The following is an 11,252-nucleotide window of genomic DNA, read 5'->3' on the forward strand; positions in this document are numbered from 1 at the left end:
CGTCGCCTTGAACGGTTTAATTTGGCGTTTTATATCCAGCTGAATTGATTCGCTTAAATCCAGTATTTATTCACACAAAATCATAACGTTTCTATAATGGGAATATCATACGTCTTTTTATAAACAAATATCACAACGGCTTTTTTTTAGCAACTAATATCATAACGGTTAAGAAATCTGTAAACTATATGGATACACGGGAAGCCCATTTCATCTGGTTTTAATAAAGACCGTTGGGCTTTATCCCATCGTTCATCTATCAAGGTTGAAAAACAACATTGGAGGCATTTATGCAAGCATTATCAAAGAGATTGCATAAACATCTAGAAACTTTCAACAGTTTTCCTTCATCTTCGAAGGATGAGAGTCTAATATCGAGGCACATAGCCTTGCTAAACATACTTTTGATCTGGATTTCGAGCGCATGTGTGGCTCTTAAACCCGCCGGACTTACATTGTATCCCCTGAACTTGTTCAATTAATAAAGCAAAGTATGTTTAGACTAAAAAAACTAATTACGGGGTAAGATTTTCCTAAAAGAAACTAATTGCAGGGTAAGGCCATTCACGAGTCAATCTTTCAAAATCCACATATGACCGACAGTTTTATCACCAGGTTTAGAGACAATCTTAATATCATAGGTGAAAAACAGCAGAACAATTCTCAACAAGGACTAACACCGCATGCAGCAGTCCGGAGAGTGCCCAATATGCCACCGATGGGGTATTGTAAGATCCACATTGATGTCGGAGTTCTAAGCGGAAGAGGAGGATCAACAACGGCGGTATGTAGGGATAGAGATGGCAATTAACTTGGGAGTTCGGCTCATGTCATTGAGGGAGTGTTTGACCCTGGCACACTGGAAGCCGTTGCATGTCGAGAAGCCCCACATCTTCAGAATGTGGTCATAGCATCAGACTGCAAACAAGTAATCTCTGATATATCCAAGGGTGCTCGAGGTAGATACAACGTTATCACTACTGAGATCAATCTCAAAGCTTTAAACTTTCATTATAATTTTCTGTTTGAAGGTCGTGCTGTCAATTATGAAGCACATAGCTTAGCTAAGTTCTCGCTTTCTTGAGATCCAGGGCGTCATGTTTGGTTTGGCCAACTTCGTGACCATCATTATATCCCACTACATGTGGATTTTGATGAATAAAGCTTGTTCTTATCCCTAAAAAAACTAATTGCAGGGTACCCCTTGCAAAGGGCACTCTCACCTTTCAAGTTGCAAGTGTGCCACTTGTTACAACCTGAGAGTTTTTTCTTTTTCGTAAATTCATTTATTTTAAAATACTTTATCTCTTAAACCATGCTTCCAAATCTTGAACCCTATTCATCTTTGGATTTATCACTTCTAAATCTTCAAAAACTAGATCCAAAGTTGATAGGTTTTGAAAAACTTATTTTTATGAAGAAAAAAAAACATGACAAAATAGAACCGAGCTGGAAGCACATCTTTTTCTCACTTCTTTTTTTCCTTTTCAGTTGTGCCTCTCGCAAAAGTAAATATGTACCTTCACGAGAAACAAATTTGTGTCTCACAAGAAAGCAAAAAAAAAGTCTTTTTCCTTTTCGGAGAGCCATAGTTGTGCCTCCCACGGAAGCAAATCTGTGCCTTCACGAGAAGTAAACCTATGCCTCTCGCGGAGTAAAAAAATGCCATTTTTTATTTCCAAGAGGTATTGTCGTGTCTCTTGCAGAAGCACACATATGTCACCACGAAAAGTAAATCCGTGACTCTTGCGAAGGCAAAAAAGAAATGTTTTTTTTTCGAGAGGCACAATTGTTCCTTTCGCGGAAACAAAACTGTGCCTCCACGAGAAGTAAATATGTGTCTATCGCGAAAAAAACAAAAAACACATGTTCTTTTTTTCTGTCCCTCATGGATGAAAAAAAATGCATTTTCTCGCGTAATTTCCCCCCGATTTTTTGGTCAAAAACCTTAGAAAAACTGGGCAAAAAGCCAAAAATAAATCATCTAAAACTAGAAAACACGTACAGAAAAATTAAAAAATGAATCCCGGGGAAGCATGGCAGTGGCTGTGGCTGTGGCACGCTCTCAGCCCACCAAAAGTGACCCTTGAGAGGTTCCCGTAAGAGCTACCCCTCGTTTAGTTTCTCTCTATGTTAACGCTACGATCTAAAAAAAATCCTTCTAAACTATTTTAAGACTTTTTAGGTCACGCTATGGAGTAGTATATAGCATGTTATAGTTAGCGATGGACTGTTCTGCTACTGTCACTTATCTCAAGAGCACTTTTATAGGAGCCTCGGCAGCTTGGCGCCTGTTATCAGGGACATACAGAAGAGAATGCTACACTTTGATGAATCAGAAATTGTTCATGAGGCTAGGGAACACAACTTTTAAGATCATGATTTTGCAAAGGCTTTGGCCTCTCTTGCCGTTGGACGGCATATTTGGTTATCCATCATTCCTATTGTTCTTTCTTTTTGTACTAAACAATATTGATTCTTGAATAAAACATGGTGGAAACCTATAAACAAACTATGTTATCGCTATGTGTTAAAAAGTGGATTTGCTAATTCTTATCTAGGTGAGAATTAACAAAGTCAATATATTACCGCAAGTCAGTAGTCACGTAGCCATCGAGTCATTTTCCTAATAGTAACACAATCATGGAGTTAGCTATACAACTACTTTTTCTAGATTTCACTACAATAGAATGTTCGAGATGGCAAAATATGTTATCGCGGGAATGTCCATTTTTTTTGCAAGCATGGTAAATCCTTCTCATGTTTAGGTCTCCTTTGGTTCATAGGGTAGAAAAGTCATAGGAATAGGAAACTCATAGAAAATGAGATGACATTTATATCAAATTCCATAAATATGAATAGGAAAAGAAATGTCATTTGCTCACATCATATGATTTTTTCCATGGAAAATGCTTGGCTTCTACCAGCGGATCGCACGCGAGCATCCGCCGGCTCATTTGTACGACGTGTGTCCTGACCGAGCGGTCCTTTTTTTCCTTTCCGTCAATGTGGCCACTACTCGCTGCTCACTGATCAATACGATGAGTTTCCACAGCAAGGTCTCTATTGCGAAAACTGCAACAAGACCTCTGTTGCAGAAAAATTAAATTTGCAATGAGATATCTGTTGCAAAAAAAACACTAAATTGCAACAAGGCCTCTATTGTAAAAAAACTATAACAAGGCCTCTGTTGTGATCTTGCAAAAATTTCTGCAACATGACTCGCGTTGTAGAAATTTCCCACAACACGACATGTGTTACAATGATAAAAGATGGTGCTTGGTCGCTCAATCCATCAAATCCGACGGCCGATGCATAGTGTAACGCCCCGGACACACCCACCGGTGGTCGTTACTCCTGGCGGGATCTAGACTGGCCCCACAAATCAATACTAGTCTTTTCTGCGCACTTTGCCCTCACACGTGCGCACCCGGGAGCAACTTCCCGGTCGGTTACCCATCCTGACACTACTTCAAGCTGAGCACGCTTAACTTTGGAGTTCTGTCTGAATGGGCTCCCGGAAAAGAAGGAATTCCTTATTGATATGAGTAGTCTATCATCCCTAATAAGGCAGGCCATCACACATAGCAGCCCCATTTTTCCATTGAGTCTAGACTAATATTTATTTTCCTACGAAATATGAAGGATATGAAGAATCCTTCATAGGAATATGATTCTATTCCTACAATCCAAAGAACTCTAAAGAAAATTTTCCTATAGAATTCCTACAAAATTTCTTCAAATCGAAGGAGGCCTTCGTTTTTTACAGAAATTGCTCTGCTCGCTAAAGGAAAGAAGGAATTGCCCTGCTTGCTAAAGAAAATTGCCATCCCTACTACAACATAATTTTCCATGCTTTAAAAATAATCTAATGTCAAGTTTTTAGCATTTTTTTTCTTACATCACCAACACAAGCACGTTGGTAATAAGAGAAATCGGACAACTAAAATCACCACATGGTTGCAAGGATGGACTTATAAAAATCTTCTCATTATGTTTCTCCGTTCAAGTCTTTTTTAGAAACTAGACACTTGTCCGAATTTAACGAACTGGAGCCTTTACGGTTTACAAGGTTTAAGAAAATAAAATGAAGGTCCATGGTACAAACCCAAGTGGCCCCTTGTCGCCCCTTGTCTCATTAGCCGAAAACACACCAAACACACACTATAGACGGAGGGCGGTGGTACTCACTTGCCATGCCCGTCGTTCCATTTTGAGATTCTAAAAAGGAAATATCACCACTAAAACATCCACTCAAAAGAGACGGACATAACCCTTACAAGAACGGACCAAGTTAGTGAAAATGACCTCTAAAGACACCGATGATATATCTCAAATGGATAGATGTGTTGTTCGTTGCTTTTCCAGAGCCATCAAATTGCGGTAATGGCGTCCGGCCACTACAAGTGGGTAAAACTCGCATATTCAATAGTATTTGCTTTACATCATTATGTTTCATTGTTGTCTAAAATGAACAAAAACAGACTCTGTGAGGGTTACCCTCTCTGTTTTTGGCACATTTTTTTTCAACCAAACATCTTTGGCTTTTTAGGGCTTAATTTTTGCTTTCTCGCTAGGCAGAGGTTCGGCCATGGCTGCTTGCAGCTCCAGCCGTGGATGGGCGCAGCAGCATGATCGCTGACACGTAGCCTCAGCCGGCAGGCGTTGCATCTCGCCGCCCTATGGTTACAGCAAACACGTGACTCCGCCCGTCATCGCCAATGCACCGCTTCATTGGTTATAGCAAAACAATCTACCTTCTTGCTATAAGTAATGTAAACCAAGGGGATCCAAATTTGAAAAATGCTTGACTCCTACTTCCTCCGTCCCATAATATAAGGCCGTTTTTGACACTACATTCTCACGTGAACTTTTGGAAATCAGCCATCTACATTTTCAGAAGTACAAAGATAAATCCACGGAAATGAACCCAAGCTCTACCAAAAGGATACCATTTTTTTTCCAAACTTATAGCCAGTGACAAACACGGAGGGCTGTTCTACTATGCTAGCTGCAGTAACACTCTAGAAGGTTTGTAGTGCTATATCGCAAGGCGATCAGTAACTAGCAACAAATTAAAGCCGGAACTCTAGTGCACGGATCGACCGGAGCTTCTTCTATCTGCTCGACGGCGTGCCCTAGTGGCTCGGGAGGTGCGCCCTCGGGGGACACTGGTAGCACTTGGCGAAGAGGCCGAAGGTGTCGATCTGCTTGACGAAGTTGGACACGCTGGCCCAGCCGCCGAGCCCGAACCCGACCACCAGCACCCACGCCACCACGAACGCGTTCACCACGAACATCCCGCTCCAGCTTGGCAGGAACGCCGGCGGCTTCTCCGCCGCATTCTGTTAAGAAGCACCACGTCAAACAAGAGCATGTGATACCGGCCGACACGGCGCGCGCTAACGGACGTGGACAAAGACAAGCAAGCTTACCGATCTGGCGTGGGCGGAGCGGTAGGTGAGCATGTGGGCGACGGCCGGGATGACGTAGACGGTGAAGCTGACGAGGAGCGCGCCGACGGCGGAGTTAATGGGCCCGAAGAAGGGGAAGATGATGGCGAGGAACCAGATGGGGAGGACGAGGGGGAGCCGCGCGAGCGCGCGCCGGAGGACGCTGCCGGTGTGGTGCATGCCGATGGCCTTCTCCCAGACGAAGTAGAGCGGGGTGCACGCGAAGCCGAAGGTGATGAACTGGTGGATGAGCATGAGGATCACCGCCGCGTCGCGCCACCCGGACTTGGGGAGCAGCGAGAAGGCGTTGGAGTGCGTGAGCAGCGCGTCGCCGAACGCCCAGTACATGGTCGACGCCGACGGCAGCGTCAGCGTGAACACGTACAGCGTCGCCACCAGGTAGATGTACTTGAACTTGCGCGGCTTCCACATCGCGTGCATGATCTCTCTGCATGCATGCATGCATGCGCACAGCCAAAGTCAGTTTCTATCTATGTGCAAAAATATTGGGCTGTTCCAACTTCCAAGTACTATAAGCAACTTCTCTAAAAAAAAGTGCATGAACAATTTCGTGGAAGCAACATATTGCCTGATCGATCAGTTAATTATTACCAAAAAATGATCATCTTATCATAACGGCAGGCTAATCGCTAGACTGGAAAGAGCATTTCTATCACCGAAAAAGAAAACGCAGCCGAATTTCTTAAGACAAAGGCCTCTCCAGTTAACAACCGGGGATTTGAACACCACACATACGGGCACCGATTATTCCTCGATCGCGTTGGCTATAATCATTAGTCGCGGCACGAGGATCATCATGGATCGAGCAGTCATGTATTAAGAATGGGGATGAGCTAGGGAATGAAGGGTCGGGGCATAAAGGCTTGCTCATGAGGAGTATTGAAATTCATAGTGCCTAGCAGAGGGCACTGAGTAGGACTGTAAGTGTTGATCACATAGCTAGCAGCTGGCTTTAGTGCCGGCCTGCCGACGGTAAGAAGCCACGACAGCTGGTTTTCCACGAACCGTGAACCATTTTTAACTCATCAGGATTGGTACCAATTGTGAAGCAAGTTGGCCTGGAGGTGGGGGACCAACGAAGGATGCAATGGAGACAATCAGCACTAGAGATTTTCAGTTTTCAACTCTATCCACACGACCTCCCTAGCGCAGCACTATGCAAAAGCTGCACCAGGTGAAAGTTCAGACGATAGATATTGGTGTCTGTGGTGCACTAATTCAGTAACCGTAGCCCGCTAGATTGTTTGTACTTCCTCCGTAAAGAAATATAAGAACGTTTAGATCACTACTTGTTTACAGAGGAGTGGTACTTACACGGTGACGGCGTGGCCGCCGAAGGTGTAGAGGATGTTGGTGGCGCCGGTGAAGTATAGCATGAGGCTGTTGGGGCCCGAGTGCTTGGCGCCGGGGACCTGCGACCGACAGAAAGACATCGATCGTCGGTGTCGTCGTTGGTTAGCGTAGTGTCAACCCGTGTGCCGATCGCCAACAAGGGATGCTGGCTTGTAGTGATGTCGGGACAAATGAGTGAGCGTGCGTGCGTACCTGGCCGTGCACGGCGGCGGCGATGGTGAGGTACCAGGCGGTGTAGGTGGTCATGCCGAGGCCGAGGAAGGACCAGATGCGGTAGTTGTGGAAGGAGGGGATGAAGACGGTGGTGGCGCAGCACGCCCCGAAAATGTACGTCCACGTCCGCTTGTCCAGCCGGTCGTTGATGTAGTAGATGTTGCTGCCATAGCCCATAGCCACGGTGGTTTCAGCAATCCACCATAGACAACATAGATTAATAACAGGTGTAAAAGAAAATCAATGGAAGAACCTTGCGCAGGCGATGAGCTGGATGACGGAGCCGAAGAGCAGGAAGGTGCAGTTGAAGGCCAGCCCGGCCGCCTTCCAGTACGGGCCCAGCAGCCCGTCAAGAACCTCGAACCACTGTATCCCAGCAAGACAGAAAATCAATCAATTCAATTCGGTACTCCTATGAAACATAAGAATTCAGGGACTAGTGCATTCGAGTTTGATGTGAGGATGGATACGGATGGGTGCATGCATGCGTGCACAATGCATTCATGCTTACTCCCAGTGCGGTTTTGCTTCAGCGACAAGGAACTGGTCAAGTCCACACAGCAGCGCATGCAAAGCGCCTTTTCGTCCCCAACTCCGGAGCATCACGATCGCGAGGGGACGGATGGAGGGATCCAGTTCCGGTGCAGATCGACTAGAGACTACTGGAAACGTATGCAGGAAAGCCGGAGAAGAAAATGGAAACTGAAAAACTGACTGGGGCGGAGTGGAGTGGAGTGGAGTGATGGATGGACGGGCCGACGGACCTGGATGACGTGGTTCTTGAAGCTGACGCCCTCCCTCTCCTTGCGGGCGCGGTACTCGACGTAGAGCACGCTGATGAGGTAGGCGGTCCAGCTGCCCATGAGGCCGTAGAACACCTGCAGCACCAGCCCGGAGGCCATCCCCAGCTGCGAGAAGGAGTAGGGCAGCGTCAGCAGCACCTGCGCCACCTGCACCCACGCACGCACACACGCGGATCCGATCCGGCGACGATGAGGTCTCGTTTCGTTGAGAAGCGAAGCGACGGGGAAGAAGATGGATGCGACGGACGGACGTACCTGGTTGGAGGCGCAGCTGAACCAGGCGTCCCACACGGACCCGCCGTGCCAGAGCATGTCCTTCACGGTGAACCCGCCGTCGCCGTGCCCGCGCTCCGACTCCTCGCCGCCGTCCATCACGCGCGCCCCCTCCTTGCCGCCGCCGTGGCCGCCGTCCGCCATGGCCACGATCGACTCCTCCGCCTGATCCCCCGGCACCATCCTCCCGCTTCTTTCTCTCTCTACGCACGCGACAGGAAGGAAACCAAGAACCCGATGTAACAATGGCTGCAGGGAACAGAGGAACACACGCACCGGCCGGTGGCTATATATGCACGCCAGTAGTAAATTACTTGTAACAGCCAGCACCAACCTGTCGCCGGTGAGGGGGAGTAAAGCTGCAGGGCGCCGGCGGAATTTACTGCGCTGCTATCTGGCAGGCCGCCCGCAGCCGAGACTGCAAAGTTGGCGGCAGAGTGGGTGCAGTTACTTCGCCGCGGCTTTCTCGGGGTCCCGCAGCTCCGCCTCTCGACCGGCCGGGTCTTCCTTCCCCCTCGCGGCGTCCTCTTCTCCCGGCCTCCCCGGCTCCGCCTCACTTCTCTCGCTAGGTGTCGAGTGAGGAGGGTGGGAGGGGAACCACACGCCACCCACATTTATAACGACCGCTCTAGCATACGACTAATTTCTAGCAATACAATATTCATGTTAAAAAGATTCTAAAGCAGAATATAAACAACGACTATCATGAGTATACTAACATTAGACAGTACAAGTATATTTACATTGAATAGGGTACAGGTAATGTGTGGAATTTCATAGAACTTGATTATGGTAATAATGCTTTTGGCAGGCTTTCGCATCAAATGTATTCCATCTTGGACGATTTATTCGATTAGCGTGGTACTAAAAGAAATCTACAAAATATAAACAACAACGATCACACGGTGAAAAACTAAAATTGTAGAGGAATCAATAGGTAATAGTAAATAAATACAATAAATAGGATATACACCATATTGTGGAACCGAATTAATGGTTTTGCCTTGATTCATGTTTTTTATATGTTGGCACATTTTATTATTCTGCTATGGTGTGTCAATTCCTATCTTTCATACGCTTATATCCATCTATATCTCTGCCATTTTATACATTGGTAACTTCTTGGTAAAATCTTTATATAATATGTTGAAGGTTATACGGGTAGATTGTCCTTATAATAAGCTTTGGTTTATTAAAGTTCCGTTGAAATTTAAGGTCTTTCTTTGGATTATGTTTGGGCATAGTATACTCACAAAAGATAGCTTATTTGCTAGAGGATGGTTTGGTAGTGATAAGTGCAGATTTTGTAATGAGAAAGAAACATTAGATCATATATTTTTCCATTGCTCTTTGCCTAGTTATGCTTGAGGTATGTGGTCAAGTGTGCTCTCGGGATAGATATGAATGTAGGATATGTACATGACTTTTGTGGTTGGATTTTTGGTGTTCCTAGAAAAGCTAGTGGGGAATATAGCAGTAGGAGTTGTTGCGATGTTGTGAGCTTTGTGGAAATCTAGAAATAAACCATGTTTCGAGAATATTTATCCCTATGATCCTTCAAGCAATTATGGAATCTGACTATTGGTTAGAATTCTGAAAATTATTATAGTAACGAAAATAATGAGGGGTGCAAGTCAGAGGGGCAAGGCTTCTGCTGCAAGTGGCAGCTGAGATCTCCAACAAGCACAGAGGTTGGGCTCCAATGGTCCTTCCCATTGCTGGTTAAGTATGATTGGACTTGTTCTGCAGGATGAAAACTTAGAATCTAATCTTTGGTGTTTTGATTGAGTGTTGCTCCCTTTCTGAAGGTGTTGTTGTGGAAGACCTTCTTTGTCCTTGTGATGTCTAGAGATGGTTGGTGTACATATGGTCGCTTCTCTAGTTTGTTGATCACTATTTTGATCACTTTGGGTTTTTTTTTTGCTTAGGCATACTTTTGGTCTTCTCTGACTTTGCCATTTGACAGTGTGTTTATTTGTGTGTGCGTTTTGGTGTTGATTGTATGTATCCTAGCTATGTAGAGGTTGGATGTGTGCTCATGGTATTTTTATCCATTTGATGCTTTATTTAGAATCAATAAATACACCCTTTGTCAGAAGAAAACTTCGAACAATTTGCTTTATAACATGGCACTAAAAGAAATCTAGAGAAAAATATAAACAAAAATGATCACACGGAAAAATTATAGAGAAATCAATAGACAATAGTAGTAAATACCACAATGAATAGAATATACACCATATAATGGAACCAAATTAATGGTTGTCGTGTTTCATGATTTTCATATATTGCCACATTAAGTTACCCTCTTTGATGTGTCAATCTCTATCTCTTTCAAGCGCTTATCCATTGATATGCCATTGGTCTTTTTTATTAATATTTGTTCGAATTTAAGGTGTATGATTTTTTTAATGATTTTGAAAAATCGTATGTACACAATTTTATCCCAATGCAAAACAAGATTGGTATTGATCGTACTTGTTGTCTGGATAACTAATAATACCATGGTATCATACTTAGCCTGGCAAAGCACACTTTACGTTGATTATCGACGCTAGATCTAGTAAACATAAGTCAAAGCTCTTAATCATGGTAAACAAAGGTAAAATAACAAATTAAAGAGGTGGAGGAAGGCAAAGAGGCTGCAGTGAAGAATCAAGCCCAAGAAAGGAAGCATACCAAGGTGGATGAATGAGAGGTGTGTGTAGGGATTGTGTTGGCATGGCGGCTGTTGTTGTTACAATTTTAGCCAAGTTCTCACAAATTAACCGGACAATTTTTGCTCTCTTCTTAATTAATTGAGTAAATGAAAATGGCAATCTTTTTTACTTTTAAAAAACAAATACACTGCCCCTAATTAACATGATCATTTTTCTTGAATATGGCTGAGGTTCTGCCTAAATTCCACTCAGGCTCCGCGCAGCTTTTGGCCGGAATCGGTTCCTATGGACGTAGCAGCGGTAGATAGGAAGTAGGAACACTTTCTGCGGCCTCCTGAGGGAAAGCGACCTGCATCATCTTCATGTAATGGCTATGTGTTCTCTATATGCCCGTAGCTTGCACGATGGCAGGCATAGGCATCTATCCTATCCCTGGACCGCGAATAATATCCCATGTAAAAAGCTAAGAGGTAATG

General features: G+C 44.7%; 1 protein-coding gene across 1 annotated transcript; it reads right to left on the bottom strand.

Annotated features, from left to right (window-relative positions):
• Positions 1–4,795: 4,795 nt before the first annotated feature.
• On the bottom strand, positions 4,796–8,698 carry LOC125520194 (auxin transporter-like protein 2). Its single transcript, XM_048685037.1, has 8 exons — positions 8,451–8,698; positions 8,099–8,319; positions 7,805–7,990; positions 7,294–7,406; positions 7,020–7,203; positions 6,789–6,886; positions 5,436–5,901; positions 4,796–5,345 (listed from the first exon to the last, which is right to left on the bottom strand). The coding sequence occupies exons 2-8, from the start codon at positions 8,297–8,299 to the stop codon at positions 5,139–5,141; spliced, it is 1,455 nt and encodes a 484-aa protein (XP_048540994.1). The 5' UTR covers positions 8,300–8,319; positions 8,451–8,698; the 3' UTR covers positions 4,796–5,138.
• Positions 8,699–11,252: the final 2,554 nt, after the last annotated feature.

The sequence above is a fragment of the Triticum urartu genome, chromosome 1, assembly GCF_003073215.2.
Source record: "Triticum urartu cultivar G1812 chromosome 1, Tu2.1, whole genome shotgun sequence".
Lineage (NCBI taxonomy): Eukaryota > Viridiplantae > Streptophyta > Magnoliopsida > Poales > Poaceae > Triticum > Triticum urartu.